This window comes from Pezoporus occidentalis, unplaced genomic scaffold (assembly GCF_034315485.1).
Source record: "Pezoporus occidentalis ecotype Australia unplaced genomic scaffold, CSIRO_AGI_Poc_V1 ctg17, whole genome shotgun sequence".
Lineage (NCBI taxonomy): Eukaryota > Metazoa > Chordata > Aves > Psittaciformes > Psittacidae > Pezoporus > Pezoporus occidentalis.
This window is the reverse complement of record NW_026913531.1, coordinates 2,524,058-2,544,731: the sequence shown is the minus strand read 5'-3', so window position 1 is coordinate 2,544,731 and position 20,674 is coordinate 2,524,058. Positions and strand designations below refer to the sequence as shown.

At 37.8% G+C, this 20,674-nt stretch overlaps 1 protein-coding gene across 2 annotated transcripts in view; it reads right to left on the bottom strand.

The window, feature by feature from the left end:
- The window catches only part of LGR5 (leucine rich repeat containing G protein-coupled receptor 5), a 90,414-nt gene that overhangs the window by 4,287 nt on the left and 65,453 nt on the right, over positions 1–20,674 (bottom strand). Inside the window, exons 5-16 of one of the 2 annotated variants that reach the window (XM_062613735.1) lie at positions 19,323–19,538; positions 16,558–16,629; positions 13,929–13,997; positions 11,098–11,169; positions 10,234–10,305; positions 10,052–10,120; positions 9,840–9,911; positions 7,459–7,524; positions 7,174–7,245; positions 6,206–6,277; positions 4,242–4,367; positions 284–429 (exon numbers count right to left, since the gene is read on the bottom strand). In XM_062613735.1, coding sequence (XP_062469719.1) covers positions 284–429; positions 4,242–4,367; positions 6,206–6,277; positions 7,174–7,245; positions 7,459–7,524; positions 9,840–9,911; positions 10,052–10,120; positions 10,234–10,305; positions 11,098–11,169; positions 13,929–13,997; positions 16,558–16,629; positions 19,323–19,538 — 1,124 coding nt within the window. The remainder of the gene's footprint in view (positions 1–283; positions 430–4,241; positions 4,368–6,205; positions 6,278–7,173; positions 7,246–7,458; positions 7,525–9,839; positions 9,912–10,051; positions 10,121–10,233; positions 10,306–11,097; positions 11,170–13,928; positions 13,998–16,557; positions 16,630–19,322; positions 19,539–20,674) is intronic. The other variant, XM_062613736.1, reaches the window with a different exon arrangement.

Genomic DNA, 20,674 nt, shown 5'->3' with positions numbered 1-20,674 from the left:
GAAGTTACATACCAGCATCGCTTCCCTGTCTCACACATAAAGGGAAGATTTCACTTCCCACGTTATTACATTGTTATTTGGACAGAAAGATGAGCGAGTGAGATTTCTGACAGACAGACCTGAAAAAAATGAGTTTGCTAAGCACAGGAATGCCTCAACAGCATAACGCTGGGCAAGAGACAGTGAGAGGCTGCATCTGTGACTGTAAGAGTATTGGATTTGTTTGACATCAGAGACTGCTCATAGATTTCAGGCAGATTTAAAAGCCAAAGATGGCGATTACCTTGAATCTGTAACAACCCCACATCCTTCCTGTGGAAATCGTCAATGCTGCTATTCTCATCTTTGCTCCACTGGCTGGAGATTTTGTAGTGGCTCTCACAAGCTCCAAAGGCACAGCACTGGTAAGCATAAGGCATTTCCATAACCCTGTAGAAGAATAAGGAAGCATGCCAAGATAGCGGTTTAGCAGCAGGGTTACTGGATTGTACTGCTCCTCTGCTATTAGCACAGAGGAACATGTTTAAATAGCCAGGACTGAAAGCAAAAATATCTGTGGGTAAAAATCAGTCATGATAATACAAAATGAGGACTCACAAATAAAATTCCACAACAGAAATGCAAATGATTTCTAGGCTAATTTTAGTAAAGGCACAATGAAACATTTAAAAGCGCTTATGCATTTTCATGGGAGATATGAAACTGGGAGATATCCGCCTTGCCACTGCGTGAATGTTTCTCTTAGAGCTGTATTACTATTTTATGATTTTGAATGATTTTACAGTGTAACCCAACAGTTTCTCCATGTTACTTTCTTAATGGTTTCTTTAAAAAAAGTGGATCCACAGATCACAGCTGCGTCTACCTGCCTAACAGACAAAACTAAAACATTACTTCTCAAATGGAATTTCTCTACTTTGGGGACAACGAGACCTTTTGGAATTTAAATTTTATCCATCTCTTCCCATACCCAACTCTTTTCTCAGTAAAATGGAAAAAAGGAGATTGTGTTTTGCATACAAATCATGAAAGCACTGCTGTAAACCAAGAGGTGAACGAGTTAGAAAGGCCCTGTGGGTGAAAACAAATGTCACTGAAGAACAGGTTTTACTTTATTAATTGTCTTATAAATGAACATGGTCACTGCAAGACACTGGATGTTTATTCCTAACTCTTTGAAGGTCATCCCTAACACATCACTGAGGATAGGTCTGAGTTTCAAATGATTCTGAGGGCTTCTTTTGTCAGAAAATTGCTCATTTCTGGTATGTTTTGAATCCAATTCCTTTGGGGATATGCAAAATCTGGTGTAACATGGAAGCACTGAATACACTCAGGTTCTATAAACTATTTCTTCTATTCCTCAGATAATTCTATGCTTTGGAAGCAGAGATATTTAATTTGCACAGTTTGCCAATAGTACAAAGTAAAACCTAACAGGTCACCTGAATTCCAAAAGCCCAATAAATGAAAAAAAAATCAAAGCTAAAGAGGCAAAGTTATTCTGACTTAACTTAAAAGGAATAAAACAGAATTAGATCCTCCTATCAGATTACTTTCAACAGGTTAATCATGTAAATTATCATAATGAGCATTCCAAGCAACCTCTAACCCCCTGGGAAATCTGCAAAGAAATCAGTCGGAATCAGGCGCAGTGCCAACAGGACTTAAACTTGTGCACTAGCCAAAAGCCTGGTACAAAGGAGAGAAATCTAAACTCTAAAACTCTAAAGTGATTTCAAATTAGTGCATTTTGGGGCATTTAGATTCTATATACTTACATTTTTGTTGTGAATTAGCAACAAAAATGTGTACCCTTGTACCCAAATGCAAAAAGCTTCATAAGGTGTTTTTAAGGTACTCCAAGGAAATTTAAGATAACCAAGATCCAACTATTAAGCAACCTCATGCCAGCATATTTAAATACTTAATTTCTAATTCATTTCCATGCATGCCATCTTTTAAAATAAGATGATCTCAACTGAACATTTTTTAACACATTTCCCAGAAGCCCTTCTTAAATAAACTATAATTAAACTCATAGATGACTAGACTAACCCATAGCTCCATAGCTAGTCAGGTGGGCTAAATCCAACCTCAGTCTCCAACTAGAAATTCCCCTTTTCTGGATATTAAAAAAAAAATATTCCCCACAAAAAACAAGAAAACAAAAACTTCTCAAAAGAAACACTGACAGTTGTGCAAGGTGATCACTGTAACTTGTGGCTTCTGACCTTTTAGAAGTCATTGATACAACTGCAGAAATGATCAGCCATAGTAGATATTTTGGGCTCAAGGGACTAATAAATGTATTCTCTTATCATTCAAATAGATCTGTGTGCTTAATAATGGCAGATTTCCAGAAGCTGTTGTGCTTCTACCAGCCTGCTAGCCTGTCATACATTGAAAATGTGGACCTCTCACATTGTACCAGTCCACTACTTTGATGAAGTAGGCAAAAAACCCCAACTGCTTTTAAATTATCTTTAAAGAGCAAGACTTCTGTTTCCTATCCTCTCTAGTTTTAGGTCTTTCCACCCCCCCCCGGGTTACTAGGATATACAGATAGGCCTAAAATTGGTGAGTGCTGCTAATGTGTGTGCAAAGCGTAATTGCACAGAAGGACTGGTACCCAGAACACAGAGGACAAAACATACTTTGCATGGCAGAGAAATAAGTATCAGCTTTTCTTGGTGAGAGTGGAATTTCTCATGAAAAATATATTCAACAAAAAAGAAATAAAAATCCCTAACCAAAAAACAAACAACAAAAAACAAAACCTCTCAGCCATAAAGTGCTGGAAGCGATCCTTTTAATGGCTGGTGCTTATTTGATGTGGGTGATTAGATTTGGACTTTGTTGAACTAAACTCTTTTAGAAACACTGGCTGAATCTATTTCTCTCTATTGCTTATCTTTCTGATGACATCTGTATCCTTGATAATTCTTCCACAGCAAGGAATGCCTTTTATTTCTGATTTTTGATTAAGCAGCAGGGAACACAAGGTTATTTTCTGCATTGCAAAGGTGTGGGGTTGCTGGTGAATGAGAAGTTACAGTTATGATGAATGAAGCAAACACTGAGTTCTTTACAGTGCTGAATCAAAGTATCAGATCAAGAAGGAGGGAGTGGATGGCAGCCTGACTTTACTTCCTCAAAACTTGCCACAACAGGCTGGGCTCAGCTCGTAGAGCATTCTCGTGCCATTGCAGTTTTAATCTGCTCCGCACTCCTACTCATGACTCCCTTACTGATAATTCCAAACAATTCAGTTCTTTTCATTAGTGGTAAAATCTTGAGTTGTCTGGCTACTAAGACTCATAGGACTTTGCCAGTGCAAAAGGCAAACCTAGTGAAGACATAAGAATGGAGTTTCCCTCCTTGGAGACATTCAGAAGTTGTTTGGACATGGTCCTGGGCAACTGGTTCCAGGTGACCCTGCCTGAGTAGTGTGGGTTGCACAAGACGACTTCCAGAGTTCCCTTCCGACATCAACCATTCTGTGATTCTGTAACTATGTGCACACTCATTGTTTCAGATTTTATGGTAGCAAGCATTTTACAGTAAAACATAGAAAAAAATATATGTTGCATTTGGCAATCTCTAATTAAAATGTAAAAATCAAGAGAGAATTAGGGGACACTCCCTAATGCCCTGAAGTCATGGTGATTTCTCTGTGGTCATCCAGTGACAGGCAGAGCTGCAGATGATCTCTAGAGAACATTTCCTTCCCGTATCACAGAGCATCCAGCAGAAAATTATGAGCATCAAAATGTTTTAGTAATAATGGCAAAGTATTATCTGAATCTTAATCAAAAGATAACAGAAAAAAACCATGGTCAAACAAGTGAGGTCAAATATTTTGGAACTCCAGAAGTATATTCTTCCCTTGGTATTTGCTGTGTTCTGACCAAATATATGTCCTGTAAGCACAATCCAGTAGACAGACATATCACTAAGCTGCTAGCAATATTGTTTTAACAGCTTTCGAAACATATCACCAGGAAGCAGATGTGGCTCATATTAAGCAAGTACTGGGGTTAATATTTCAAAACTCTTCATAGTTTCTTCAGTTAAAAGTGAGCATAATAAAAGAAGTCTATCATTTTTATCATATTTGCTTTAGTTTTAATAGCACAGATCAAAGACTGACAATACAAAGTAACATGCATTACACACTGACACACCTTCCATTGCACACGAACACAAATGTGGCTTATTAGTTTTAATGATATACTCACTTGAGTTCTGGAAAATTTTCAGATGATATCAAACTTTGTAGGGCATGATTTCCTGTTAATTTTAAATGAGTTAAACCATGTAGCCCCGTCACAGGAAAAGAGGACAAAAGGTTGGATGACACATCCCTGCATAACAGCAAATAAAAATCAGCTTATGGGTTTTCATCTTTTTTCTTTAACTCTAGAAGCGTCATGTTGGAAAAACAGATTAGACTTTTCTAACTCAATCAAAAATGACTACATTAAACAGAGGCCTCAGTCAGCAGAGCAAAGCTGCAGCACCACTCAGGAGTATGCACCTATGCGTCCAGCAGAATGCTAACAGTAGCATCTAGCATTTAGCTAAGTCTCTGCTGCCAAATTTTGACTCCAAACATTCATAGTGGCAGTTTTGAGATGAGCAAATGAATTTAAAATCTGTTCATTACATTGTTTGAATTAAAGAAAGCCGGTACCAGAACAGCTTCCCAGTTTAAAAGATTCAGTGGGATGCTAGAGGGCATGGCTGCCCTGAAAGCTCCAGAGGGAGCAAGTCAGGTGTATGAGGAAGACGTGTTTCAGGGTAGGATGGGTCTGGGCTGGAGCAGATGAAGGTGACAGTTCTTAGCTGAGGTTTGCCTGAGGAGCTGAGGGAAGACAGCGCTGATGAACATGTATATATAACTTCAGAAAAGTAAAACAGGAGAAAAAAAAAGTGATATAGTATTCAAACAGGGGGGAGCCCAGAGGTACTCTTTTCTCTATTTTTCCCTTTTTCTTTCATTTATTCTATGAGCCTTTTCAGTCCTCTTCACAATTACCTACACTGCAATACTTCAAATGGTCAACAGTCAAGAACAAGGAAGAAGGGGAGTCTGATGTTACTGAAATCCTTTTATGCCCAAGGCTGAACATCAAAGTTCCTGTCTCTTGGACTGTCTACTGAAATCTAAGGGCTAGACATAAAAAAGGTATGTTGATGAACTGGTGTTCTACCTATCTGATTTAGTGTGTGTCCTCTTGCTCACAAGACAGTTAAATACAAAAGGTAAAATTCTGGTCCTACTGCAATGCTAAAAATGACCCCTGACTTGAGCCAAACCAGGGTTAGAGACTAGCATTTTAGGGAACACTACTGCACTGTTACAGTGTGTGTGTTAAAGGGCTTTTTTCTTTAACTCTTTCTGACTGTTCTATGCTACTGACCAAAGGCACGACTTACTACTCCCCTCACAAAGTAGGAAAGTTTGAGGAGGGCTCCAAAAGGGATGTCATAGACAATATTGTCTTTATGGACTATTCAGGTGGCTTTGCACATCAACAGAAATTAGTACCCCTTTAAAGTTTAGGTTTCCCAGCAGCAACTGGATTACCTATGAACAAATGCCTAGCAGTGTACTTTTGTGACAATCTTGCAGCAGGATGACTCCAGGGGATTTTTTTTTCCCTGGGACTCATTTTTTAAAGAGGCATTACAATGACAATGGGAAATAGGAAAAAGTTAGTAAGGACTGAGAAGTGCTGTGATCAAGGCCTGCAAAACTGATGGCTGATGTTTTGAATTTACTACAGAAGAAAAACTATTCCATCAAATAAGGAATGATGAAATAAAGATGTGTACTGAAAAACGCTTCTTATTTAAATTTTAATCCCATTCCTTAGTCCTGAAACACAACTAAAATGAAATATTCCCCGCTGCTACAAGAGACTAAAATGCTAACAAATTAAACAAAGATGCAGATGCATCGACAACTTCATGAACCCCAAATCATTCTGATTACACAGTGTTATATGCAGCTTTGCCATAATACCTGTGGGGGATGGTGAAGTACAACAAAGCAGGCATTTAGATATGGATTCAACAGACCAGAAGATGAGAAAAAAGAAAGCTTTGATTTCTGCTGGGGCACTAAGTTATTAAATTCTTGTATGCTCTTGCAAGACAAATGTGAACATTTGAATGTAAAAGATACACAAATACTTACAGTTTGATCAGAGATGGTAAAGAGGAGAAGGCATTGGGGTGAATAATTTTAATTTTGTTCCAAGCTAAATCCCTACAAGAAAAGTGAGTGGAAAATTACATACCCACTGAGTGAATGTGGAAGTTTTCATACACTTGATTAGGGCGCCTAAATATAGAAAAGGTATTATTTACATGCGGATATTTTCAATAAACTTCTGCATATCTTATAGTGCAAAATCTTTTTTCCATTTTTAAATTATGTTAGTCCATTCATGGTATTAGTTATTAAACTGACAACTTCTAAAAAATGTCATAGTGCCTTATACAGTCTAAGGCAGGTATTTTCAGTCTCCTTCATAGCTTCCCAAGGCAGCAGAAAGAAGGGTGGGGTATACAGACTACTTCTAAGAAGTCCTCATGTGACTAAGAATAGAAAATCCATTGCCAATAGGCTTAATTTCCTAATCTCAATCTTCACTGCCACTGAAAAGTCAAAAAGACTGAAAACAACTCTTAAAAGAATGTATGGGTTTGATTCTGCAAGTTCCAAAACTTACAACCATGAATAATTTCTTGACAAAATTACTCTGTTAGCACATGTGCCTATGTGAAAACTAGAAACCCACACATAACTGGACTGTATTTCTTAAGACACTGTTCTCTATAAAGGGATTTCATGCTCCCTAGAGCTCACTATTAGGTGAACCTGCCAACAGACACCAGCTATAGCTCAGTATCTCTCTCTACCTCTATCAGAAACATTTGAAAGCAACAGCTTTTATAGCTATAAATTGATGACTTTGAATTCGTTGCTGCAGATGCTAAAATTCACAATGTTTGTCCTCCTTTCGCAGTTATGACCTAATGGGTGGAAGATCAAAGTGAGATAAAATGGAAACAAGGATGTTTTGGGGCATACAGTGAGCAGACAGCATAGACCCCATGCTTTTGAGAACCTGGGTGAATGGCTGTTAGGGCTGTACTCACAGAGACCGAAGAGCAGCCAGCTGCCGAAATGTGTCTGCTTTGATTTCACCGATTTCATTATGATGCAAGTCACTGAAACAGCAATAAGAATCTCTTCAGTTTCAAAGGCACTTGCAGGACACTTCAGGGTGTTTTGGATTGTGTTTATGATACACTTCAATATAGTGTAAGGGTATGTGTTTGGGATATGTCAAATCACCCAGCAATAATTCAAGTTAATGATGCTCCAACAAATTTGTATATAGATGCTTCTTTTTAGGCTTTTTAGGGTAGTTTGGCACTTACATTTTTTGAAGTTTTTTACAGGCAGTAAAACAAGGTAACTCTTGCAGCAGGTTATAAGACAAATCCCTGTAATACAGAAGAAAATAAAAGATTAACATCAAAGTAACACTAAAAGAAAAAGATCTTTCATTGTCTACCTTCATGCTCAATTTAAAATAACTTGTTTTCATTCCACTCACAAAAGAATAGAAATGTGCAAACTCACTTATCTCTCATCTGTCAGATTTTCATTTCTGACTGAGGAGGAGAGAGAAAAGGAAAAGCACGATGTATTAACTCCATATCCTATGTTTGCAAATTCCTTTCATTGTCTGAAGATTTCCTGCCTAAAGTACAGACTTCTGCTGAGAGTTTTGTAGCAATGATATTGGCCATCTGCTTATAGGAAATATTCGATTTACATCACAGACTTCATATCCATCATGCTTAAATTCTGAGGAATATTTGAACCATTTAAAATAATGTGCTAAATAGCTATACATTCATACTTCTTCAGAGAAGATCCTGTATCTTTCTGGTAATAATCACAAGGGACTGCAATCAGCTGTCCATTCTACACTTTTAATTAAGCACTATGCCTCCCTGATCTTTAGATCTTGTAACTGAGGGAAATAGTAAAAAAAAAGGTATTGGAACTAACTAACATTGAAACCAATCACTACACGGGGGAAAAAACCTCTTTAACAGACTTGAGCCAAAACTCAACAAATTACAGAATAACTGAAACATCTGGACTGATTTATAGCATAATGTAGCTAATCAAAACCAAGCCCAGGCAATTTGCAGAAATTGGAAGAAAAAAAAAATTAAAGGACCAAACACTCACCCCCACCATGCAACAGTCTCATCCTATATATACGTGTTGCTCAGGGAAAAATGAATGGGCAATATGCTTGTGAAGAAATACACAAAAAAGCTTATTCCTACAATTAGGAAAAATATCCTTTTCCACAGCTATCCAATATGACCATGTAAAAGAGTAATCTCTTTTCAAACCTGCTTTAAATTCTTCAAATCTGGTTCATATGCACCCATTTCCTTCCTTGGTAAAATTTTATTTTCACTGTTTCTATCCCAACAGGGGCTTTTAGACTGTTCTACATAAAATAAAAAAATGTGAATTTCCAATGAACAGTCTAACTCTACTATGAAATGTATAAGTTATTAATTACTATAGTATTTATTTGCCTTCTGTTTTGAGGTTATTTATTGGTTTTGAATAATCTGAAGGGGGAGTACAAGGGTGCTGGAGAGGGACTCTTCATCTGGGACTGTAGAGGGTAAGGGGCAATGTGTTCAAATTTAAACAGGGGAGATTCAGGTTAGATACATGGAAGAAGTTCTTCACTGTGAGGGTGGTGAGACACTGGAACAGGTTGCCCAAGGAAGCTGTGGTTGCCCTAACCCTGGCAGTGTTCAAGGCCAGGTTGGACAGACCCCTTGGGTAACACGGTCTAGTGTGAGGCGTCCCTGCTGACGGCAGGGAGGCTGGAACTGGATGATCATGAGGTCCTTTCCAACCCTAATCACTCTACGATTCTATGAATGCAGGACATATTTAAACTGCATGCAGACTTCCCTGTGGCAACAGAGTCTGTTTCTGTCTTTTATCACTCTGGAAATGATTATATTGATTCCATCAACTAAAACTTAACTTTTTCTGGAAATGTTCATGACATCCATGCTGGTATTCAAATAATGTGTTATAATTAGCGCTATTTCAATGCTGGCCAAAGGACTAATACCAAATACATTCCTTGTGATGTAATACATAGAGGAAAGTGCTGCTGGCTCTTTCTCAAAGAAGCAGACACAATGATTACTTTCATCAGTGATTAAGCAAACTCCAAGGAAATTTTCAGGCTAAAATAACATTGGGTATGTAGTATAAAAACTATGCCCCAACTATGCCAAGCAATAGTCTGTTAAAATTTCAGCCAGCTACTTATGTCTGGTCAGAAAAGAAACTAAAAGAGGAGCATAACAAGGACTCAATACTACACTCCTTAGTTATATTTTCCATTCACTTCACTGAATTATCTGCCTCACTGAGTTAAAAACCCCCAGACTGCTGTAGCAGAGACAGAATGAATGGAAGTATGGTAGTTCTGTTGTGTTTTAAACAAATTAAAAACCATTTTATCCTTTCCTAAAAATATGTAAAGTAATTATCTTTTTTCACCAATGTATGGGAAATCCTGATCGATAAGGGGGTTGTAAACTTTTTGAGGAACACAGGGGCCTGCTCCCTGAGCTGAATTCCTAAGAATTAACAGGATACACAGTAATAGCAGCAACTGGGTAATTTTGAAATCAGAATGATTCATTTGTCCATTAATCTCTTGCATTAATGTAACATTAGTAATCTTACTGAAACGTACAGCACTTGGAGATTAGGTAACTGGTCACAAGCTGATCTGGGGAGAGAGGTGATCTGTGCTCCTGTGAGTGTCCTGTTGAAAGTATTGATTTCAAAAAAAAGAAAACCAAAAAGATTTCTTATTAAAGATTGCAAAACAAATATAATTTTAAGACATTCTTTAGAGTAAGTATCCAAAAAATAAAACAGAGCACAAATATTTTTCTCACTTACAAACTCTCCAGACTTGTAGTCCCTGTCAGATCAGGAAACTCTGTTATCTGTGAAGCACCATTTAAAGTTCTAGAAGATAAAAACATTTCAATACAGTTGTGGTAAGTGCAGGACAACTCTAATATTGCAGTATATAAAGACAATTATATAAAGACAATTAAGATAAAAAAGTAAGCACATACAGAGTTCTGAGTTCTGGTAAGTGTTGAAAAGCAGATTTTCCAACAAGCTGTATAGGGTTGTCATAAAAATGTCTGAAAATAGAGGATAAAGGACATTTTATGAAAAGTATTTTAAAAAATTCTAAATATATTACATGATTATGCTAAAAGTAAATGAGTAAACTCCCTACGATGAACCCCAGACTGTGCACCTCTGGTTGTAGCACCCACTAATTTATACCCACCAACCCCACTTCACACTTTGAACACTGAAGTAGTCATTGCAAACTTGGGAGGAAGAGGGAATATTTTGGGACTGGCTTCTGGCTTTAAAACCAAGAAAACAAAGATAGAAATCCATATATGAAGAACTTTGTTATGACCCGGGACAAATTTAATGTTAGTGGATGAAGAAGTCAGAACTTCACCTACTCAGAAGAGCAGCTTTAAAGTCATGTTGCTTTTGTTCATAGAATAACATTGCTCACGACGAGTGACTATTTTTTTTTAACATTTATTTTACAAGATCTAATTCTGAGGTTTACCCATTAAATGCATTGTCATGTAAGACAATGGGAACTCAGACTGGAATCCATCAAGAGTAACTCTGCTAGCTTCTACATTGCCAGTAATGCCAAGAGGCTTGGAAGAAACAGTTCAAATCAAAGGTCAAAGGCCAGAGACCGCTACTCGCTTCCCTTAAACAGGGCATGTAAACTGCCATTCTTTCCACAAAACTGGAAAGATATGAGCTTATTTGCTTATATAATGATGTGCTACAGAGTACGTTCACAAGAAGGGCTATTTGACAATTAGCCACAAATATGACACTTAGTTCCACGTTCTCTAATCAGAAGAGTCATGGAAAACACTCTTATCACTTACATTGTAATAAGCGATGGATTACCTACAAATGCACGCTCAGGTATTGACTTGATGTTATTGCTATGAAATCCCCTGCAAAAGGAAAAATGATTAACACAGTAAGGAAAAAAGTGAAGGCACAATCCGTATTCACAATGTACAGTTTTTTTTGCTTATTATAAGAAAAGCATCTGTATGTAAAGATATGTCCTTGTTTTCTGGAATAAGAACTGAAAAAGGCAAAAGAAAAGAAAAACAATGAAATAGGTGGAATTCTGCTCTTTTCTAAATGAACCATACAAACACAATAGTGTGTGTATATATATCTGTATATATTTCCTCCTGTACTTGTTAAACTGCAAGTATTTCTTTTGCTGGGATAATAATGGATCGCACAAGCTTATCAAGTAAATGGTTTTTACATTATATTGTAATCCATTGAGCCTCCCACAACCATCTTTCTGTTGAAATATTTTAAATGTGGATGTGAACAAACTCTCCAATGTACTCAGAAGGCGCAATTTTTGTCTCATCATTAATTACTGGATTTTATTCATATGAGTAATTCTCCATTGTGAAAAACAAAAGACACAACTAAGATTTCAAAAGAACAATGATGATTTGTGTGGGAAACTCCCATTAGTTCAGTCGGGTATGAAAAAGGCTTTCCAGCTTAAATTTATGCATTTAGAAAGCCTCAAATTGTTCACTGATGCAAGCACACTTGGCCATTACTTGAACAGGTCCTACATTATTGGTTTTACTTGTTTAGGCATTGTGCTACTGCTGATGAGCTACACAGCAAGGCTGTAAATCCCTAGCTCTTTTGCACGCAGTAAGAACTGCATCTATGCAGATGCAGACTCTAAGCAATATGAGGATGCCATTTCATCCAGAACAGTTTTGTGGCTGTATTGAATAGGATTCAATACATGACAAAAAAGCTAAGGAAATGGCATGACAATTTCCCAGCACAATTCTGGCCCTCGTCATTATTCTGACTTGAGTCAGAGAGCACCCCATCAGAGCAGACTCCAATGCATTTATGCACAGAAAAGCCTGAAACACTTCTGAGCTGGTCAGAAGAGAGTGTGCTCACAGCTGTAGCCTGTGTCATGGACACTGTACCCAGGTGACACAAACTGTCTGAATTTAAGGCACTTTATAGCCTGTTGATTCACACAATGAACAAAAGAACAGTGAAATCTATGTGCCTCCCCAGGTAAAAAGACTATATTAATGCCACACTGGGAAAAATGCTTCTACAGTTACCTTCAAAACCCAGTCTGTAAAACATTATATATACATGAACTTTGGGTAACAGCTATATCCACTTACTTTGGAGAGGTAACTGCTCCTACAGCTGAGACCTTGAAATGCAGAGCATCTGGGACAACGGGGTCTCTGTAGCATCAAACAGATATGGCCCTGACTCGCTGGCCACTTGCCAGCAGAGATCGAGCTCTGACTGGCTGCCTTGGATGCCTCCAAGCTGGAGACAAATGCCATAGTCTGTGTTTTCAGCCCAGGCATAACTTCTGAGAGAAAAATGACATCCCACTAAGAAATACCCTTACTAAGGTGGCCCTGCAATGAGCTGAACCTCTGTGGGCTTAGGCTCCTACTTGGGTGGGGACAGTAGGGCATGCACAACCTTGTGGGAACACCTTATGCATGCAAGATAAGCTTTCCAGAGCCCAAACAATGCACTGAAGCACATGGTCTCATGGTCTGTGCTGGATTTGGGATGTCAGGTTGCAATTTTACACCACAGAGATTTCTTGCACCTATGAGCTTATCTGAAACATAAGTGTGATACTCAGAGGTATCAGGGGCCAGCAAGTAATCTCAATCACATGAGGCACTTTGCTGGGTTATCCATGTTTGGCTACTGGCACCAGAGGTCAGCAAAAAGACAATCCTTAACAGCCACTGGATTTCATACCAATTATTTTAGCCAACAAGATGACATAATAGCAGCTGAGAACAACTGGGCTGCAAAACTCCTAGCCCCAGTTCCTCCTCCAGAGCTGCACTGTGCCAGCACTGTCCCAGCACTGAGCTGGAAGCAGCACTGCCTGAGGGTCCCTGCTTTGGAAAAAGGCCAGGTAGCTATTTAAAGGGGCTTTAAGATCAGTTTGTGATGCAGCAGGGGTACAACCACGTCCAACTTGTATATGACTACCTGTTGTTTTCAAAAACCTATTCTGATGGTACAAGTAACATGTTAAATAATTCAAAGGGAAAAAATTCTCAACATATGCATTGATGTGTACAATTGTGTGCATGATGTGTGAATCGAATTTCATTAGTTTTTAATAATTCAGCTCTTTCTTACAATAAACTTGGCTCATTTAATTTTTGATTATTTTTTAATGCAAGCTATGTCTGTGTATCCATAAGTGTTTTATTTACAGCATTACAAGGGACTATTTACGTTGAAAAGAAAATGCTTTAATTTAATGCGGGGTAGGGAGGGAAGAAGGTTAAACCTTTAAACCTGATGGACTAACATCTTCTGACACTAGAAGACCGTGACTTATTGGACTGTTTGCAAAATCCAGCTGTTGTGTTTGGGATTCAAAGTGAATTCATTGTGTTTATTTACTGCATTCCAGGGAGAAAGTTCCTCAAAAAAACCCCACTGCACAATGCAGTATACAAGTAAAAGTTGTCAGAACTTCAATGCTCTAAACTCAGTGTTGAAAATGATCTTTTATGCAAGTTGGCATGTTTATTAGTTTTTCCTAGGATATCAGTTTTTAAGGATTACTGATAAAATCACCAGCATTAAAAAAAAAATCACATACTAGACAAAACATCCTCCTTCCTAATAGCAGCTCTGTACTTACAGTTCTTTTAGGTTTGTTAGTGTCCTGATAGCAGTGGGGAACTCGTCCAGACTGTTGTAATTTAAATCTCTGTGTGAAAATGGATTTTATTATTTAGGTTATGCACTGCATATGAAGTAATGAAGTATCACCTTCCATGCATTGAATAAATACATACAGACAAAAGCCAGGATATCCTTGAAAGTATATGGATGTTTTTCAACAAACTCTATTTAGGGCACATTATAATTTATATTTTTTATCAGCATCCTATTTTTAGTTATATCTTAGCTATTCTGAGATGAAGAAAACATAAGTGGATTCAGACACAGATTTGCTGTTTTTCAAATTGCCCATCCGAATCATTACTTGAAAGTATTAATGGGGAAAAAATCTTTCAAACAGAATATTCAGCAACTTTATATAGTGAGCTGTGTTTCACATGGCTAATACATCTCACTATGATGTATTTCTCTGATTCACTGTCTAGTCATATTAGTTCCCTGTTTGTTTTACTTTTTCTGATGAAAAATCTCTAAAGAGATTTTTCACAATGGTTAAGTGGTAAAAATAAGAGACACTGGAGTTTGGAGGGTAAAAATGATTGGTGGAAATCTTCCTCTAGCTAAAATAAGTGGGAAAACATACAGTAAGTTCAATGTTACCATTATCTGTATTGTTAATTTCAAGATTTGTCAATGTTCATACAGAGAATGTTTCTAATCACACAAATTGTAAAGCCAGTAGTTTAGCTAGGGCACGGACTTCTGCTTTAAGAAATGCTCATGCTGCAGTGGTAATTAGACTTTATTCATGTAGATTGAATGGACTATAAGCCTTCTTTTGCCCTCAGATTGACGTGTGCATCCTCTAGCATTCAGGAGACACATGAAACTAAAACCAAGATATGCTAGGTTACTGTGATACTCTCTGGCACTGCTTTGTGAAGAATATAGTCTGAAAAACTTGAGCAAAAGCCTTTTTGAACAAGCAAAATACAAATCACAGTTTACAATAGATTGAAATTGAAATAGTATCAGGCTGAAGTAATGCAGGCAGGAAACTGCTGTCTGAACTCAACAAGGCTTTCCTTCCTGCTTGTAAACCTCTCTTGCTTATTGACAAAAAGAGATTACAGACATGTACAGTTTGGTTTTGCCCTCCAGTGACATGTGATTTCCAGACCTATGCGTTGATGCAAACAAATTATCTTAAAGCTGGTGTCCATCATTTATGCTGAGATCTCTTTAGATTATTTTGAAACTATCTGGAAACTGGTCTATACAGGACACAGTTACCGTGCTTCAGGCAAGTACTACATTCTGTTATTACAGTCAAGTGGCTGCACCTACACTTATTCCCAGGTTCCTGACTGTCCTCTGTGTTTTCATCTCTCTCATGCCAGGTGGCTGGGACTGGCTTTGCAATTACTTATTCCATTGTTCTGTTTTTCACAATTTTTGACCAAGTGCCATGTGAATCTCATGTAAAAAACCAAAACAAACAATTACATTTTCCTTCTCCCTTTCCTGTGCCCCTTTCCGGTGCTGCTTTAAGGGACTTCCTCTCAACTCACAGCCAGCTAAAAGTCAAAATTGTAAAACTGCAATTCAGTGGCAAGGGATCAATGTAATCAAAACTAGTGATAAAAAAAAAAAAAGGCCCCAACCTTCTTGCTCTCTGGTCTTAATGAAACATGAAAGTGGGCAGTACATTGTTCTGTGGATGAGAAAGCAGTCACCTTTAGACTAGCACTATTCATGTTTGAAACTGTCTATTTGTTCTTTGTATAACAGGCCTTTTAGCCTCTGGCATGGTTGGGTGAAATACTGTAAATCTCTGAAAATGATGCAGCTGACTGTGGCAGGTGCCAGGGGAAGGATGTGGAAGCGTCTACTCTACTTGTAGCATTTTGGGGGGTTGGGGCTACTCCAGCGGACACCACTTTTATTTGAGTAACTCTGGAGTGAAATACCTTGAGCTAACCATCAGCACTGCATTCCTGTTTGGCATTCTTCTGTAGAATTACTTTTTGCCAGAAAACTCAAGAAAATTTGAATAGGTCTGAACAAACTACAGTGGAAACCCGAGGAAGCGTCAATCTGTACCAGTGCTATTCTTTATCAGAGTTCTTTAAATACAAAAACTTGGATACAACTGAAACACTCTTCTTCTCCCTTTGTAAAATACATGCATAATTTGGCTACCTGGCACTTTCATCTTTTCCAGGGATATAAAACCCCATCTAATTTTATAACACTACGGTGAGACAGTTTTCTAATGTTAAGACTTTTCATTGTGACAATTACCCAATCTACCTATTATTTGCTTTATTGATTAAACAAGACAAATAAATAGTACTAAACTAGGCAAACATATCTGTTCATGAATAGCCACTTCTTTCTCAATGCTCAATAGTTTTCAACTGTTCTTCAAACGATTTATCGATAGACAATGCTTATTAAAAAGGCAAACTAATTTTATAGTCAAAAATAGGATTTGCTACGTAGAGTCATTGTAAGCCACCACTTAGATCCTGTAGCGATTAGGCAGGCCAAAACCCACATTTGGCTTTTAGGCTATTTTTATTCTTTCAGAATATTAATGAAAACACTCTAAAAAAAGGGAAACAAATAAGAGGTCAACTCACAAAGTCTCTAGGCTGTGGAGCCCATCAAAGCATTTCTTTCCCAGGGAGTAGATTCTATTGTTATGGAGATGTCTGGAGGGGAACATTAAGCACACAGTCAGGAAAGTACACTGCACAGAGTGGACTTAAGCAAAACATTTTGATAGTTAAATCAAAAGAAATTTATTTCCAGGCATGTACTGATTATATGCAAGTCATGCTTTTGCAAAAGCATGTATAGAAGGCACACCGACTGCCTTTCTCCCCCCCACCCCATGTCCCCACCCATGAAAGGCTTCCATTTAGAAGGGATTTGTTTTAAATCACCTAGATTGTTTAAAAAGGGCATATCCCAGAGTTCCAGGTTGGGGGTTGCACATCAAATATAGAGAAATTGTAGAGATATTCACAGTGGTGGTTAATAACATGTTGTCTTAAAAACCATGTATAGGGCATGAGGTGTATAAGGAAGATGTATATTCAAAGGGTGTCAGAGGATATGGCACAGAACAGGAGCAGGTAAGGAGATGGATAACACAGCAGACAGGAAAGGAGCATTAGGCTTGCAGAATGAAAGAAGACACAGGGCCATAGGTCAAGAAGTCGTACCTCCACTGATATGAGTAAACTAACCCATCTCAAAAGTGCTGTAACTTGCCTTCCTTTGAAACTGTAAGAATCAACAGCTGCTTTCTCAGACGTTTAGCAGTTGAAAGTAATTTTGTTATGTATTTCAATCAGCTTCTCACACAGAGTGCTATTTCTGAGATTTTTAGACTAACGTGATAAAACCCCACTCCCAGTGAAGCTCATTAATGTGAGCAGATACAACTTGAAGCCACTTCATGTTGTTTTTTAAAAAAGATGCCTTTTTTTTCCCAGCAGTTTTTTATTTTATTCTTGACACTCTACACCTAAAGTGGGGAGAAACTATGGGAGTAGCCCTTTAAAAGAAAAGAAGGGCTGTAAATAAGGGTCTGCCAGGCACTTTCCCTTCAATGCTTTATTCTGCTCTAAAAATACTGTTGAAGATCAGAGCCTCTCTGAATGTTCTGCAGAACCTGCAGAAATTGAGTCTACTTGTCCACAAAAGGCAGGGATTCTGATGGCAAAATGCAGATCTTCCATGAGTTTTTACTTTCCCAGGAAGAAAGCTAATCAGCTATTTTTCTTAATGACTACACTGACCTTTAATACTTTAGTTAGCATGGAAAGCGCATCTCCAACTTGCAATTATGTTTGGATATTTAATGATAGAGCTTCAAACCTGCTCCAATTGACCATGCTTTTTTGCACTGAGTTGAAACTTTGCCAGACGGTACAGAGTAGCAAACAAAAGACAGCAGAACCACACACAAAGATTCTGATGAGCCAAAAATACTAGATGTTGTAGATCATGAAGAATGATTCCATTATTAATCAATATGAAGACCAGAAGATTAGAAATAAGCAAGGCAGATCTAAACCAAGGAAACCTAACTGAGCAGAAGTAATCAAGGCATGAAAACAGGTAATTTTCTCATGAATTTCTTAACCCGTCTCTTATCACTACGTTTTTGGTTGGGATCTAGAGCACAATGTTCAAGGAAGTCTCTTGCCTTTAGCACTACTAAGCCTAGAAGCTCAGTCAAATAACAAGTTCATCCAGTCTTTAACTTGATTTGGTTTGATACTTAATGTAAAAAAACAAAAGACAAAAGTTTTGCAGCACAAGGCTGCTGTTATCCCTCATTTTTCGTGCCCTATATGCTTATATAAGCACTAGGCAGAGATGGTGATTATAAACGTCAACAAAAGAACCCAAGCATGTGCCAGGTTCAATGCTTACATTAGGGTTAGTATATGCTAAAATATGCTAAGAGTCTTAGCTTAGTGACTACGGTTTTGGACAGCTTGTAAAGCTTGAATATATTATTCTCTCTTTAATAATGACAACATTTTCCAAAGTACCCTGACATAACTTTTCCACCTCAGTTTCTCCAGCCAGTCCAGATTTTTTTTTCCATCTGGTACATTCCCAGAAGAAAAAAAGATGAAACTGTGCTTCACAGTATACCTTCTGGATTTTGCTGCGAGCTATGCATATTTCATTTAGTTGAATTCTTATGCAAACATAAGCAACTACAAAATTACATATACTTTCTATGAAGGGAAGTGCATACTTTTTCTACTGGACAGCATTCTTTTTCCAAGTCATCCAGAAAGCTTTCAGTTCATTTCCTGTTTCTAATCTTCCCTAATTTAGCCCTTAGAGTCTTAGAGGACACACAATTCATCTCTTCCTGTTTGCTTTGCTGACCAGATAGGGTGATTGTTTAATTCCCTTATGTAGCTCTTTATTGGTGACGGAAACTTGTAAGCTAGATCAAAACAAGTGATGCAGCAAATGCCAGTTTAACTGCAGGAAGATGTAAAAATCTGCTTCTCCAAGCTAATTTTTAAATATTATGGTTTGTTGCAATTCAGAAAAAGGAATTTATATTTCAAAAAGAACATTCTCTGCAGCAAACAAAACTGACCTCTTGGTAAAGAAATATCACTAAGCCGAGTGCAAATGTAGAAGGGAAACTGCAGATTCATAGCCTGAAGATAACAATTTAATATTAAGACTGTAAGACAAAACGGATGTTTAATTAACCCAGATATATACCTATTTATCTATCATTTGCCATTTATCTCAAGCAACATCAAAATTAAACGCAGTATCTTCAAGTTCTTTATCACAAAGAGAACAGACCTGCAAAGAAGCTGATATTGTGTCTAAAAAAGCAATCAATAAAACTTACAGAACTACCAAACTAGAGAGGTTTCCAAAAGCATAGTCTGGTATATAATGGATTTTATTCAGTGCCAGTGTCATTGCCTGAAGTGCTGGTAAACTTCTAAAAGCTTGGACAGGAATTTCTGTCAAAGAATTATCATCTAGCCACAGGTGCCTAAGGGAGACCAAGCCATTGAAGCAGTTGGGGGGCACATAGTTGATGTGGTTGGCATCCAGACGTCTAGGAGAAAAAGAAATAGAGAAAATTGACTCTGAGAAAAGAACAGTGGATTTCCACAATGACTATCAGAAGTTATCACCAACAACACAACCCCAAAGGATGCACATGTGTTGCCACATCCATTTTTCATTTTCTGGAGATCCTACATTTCCATCTTGCTTGCAGCCTCAGCCCTGAGACCTCACATTATGTTTACAATTCTCCTTGTCAGCTGGCTCTCCACAGACAGCTCTCCTTTGGAACCATCAGCTCACAGAGAGCACACACTGATCATTTCTGAGCAGACTCTCTGTTACAGACCAGGTATGAATTTGTTTCCCTTCCCAATCATTTGAAAGTATGGAATAAAAAAAAGTGCAAGAAACCAAGCAAGAGATTCTCTTTCAGAACCTATAGATCACTGACCTGCAAGATAGGTTTCCATATGCTCTCTCATTCTAAGAGCCAAAAATAAAACTCACTTCTGAGTCTCTGTTCCTGTTTTACCTTTCATGTAAAATGTTTATTCCAATGATTATAAAGAGCACTGAAGTTCACATTTTTTGTAGTGGAACAAAACGTTTTAAAAAATAGTTTAGTGCTGCTAATGCAATATACTTATTTTGAGAAAGAAGTCATTAAATACTCTTCAGTTGCTGCAGAGCCAAGAGAGGGAGCCCAACTGCGCATCGTACCTCTTCAGAGTCTGCAGGTGATATCTTGCTCTCATACTTGTGTAAATAAGGATTAAATCTACTGAACCTTTTGCAGATGTGGTGCTAGAAATATTATGTCATGTATTCAGTGGCTTCTCCGTCTGCTCTGTTTTGCTTTCCCATTGTGATGCTTTCAGGGAAATATTTAAAAGTGTGCTTCACCTTTCTGAAACTTTGCAAAGCATTCAGCCAGTGATCTGTACTCCGAAACACTTTCTGCTTTTAATGTGTTGTAGTGACTTGTACCTTGGTCAGAACATGAAAGCCATGTTCTTAAACTCTCCTTGAAGATGTCTGTACAGGGCAGTAATTAAGTGAATGGTGAAACAGAAATAAATGTAAATAGATGTTTGAAAACACAACAGAACAACCAACCACATCCAGGGTACAAAGAAGTAATTCTGTACAACCTAAATTCGGTCTGTTTGAGAGAAGTGCAAT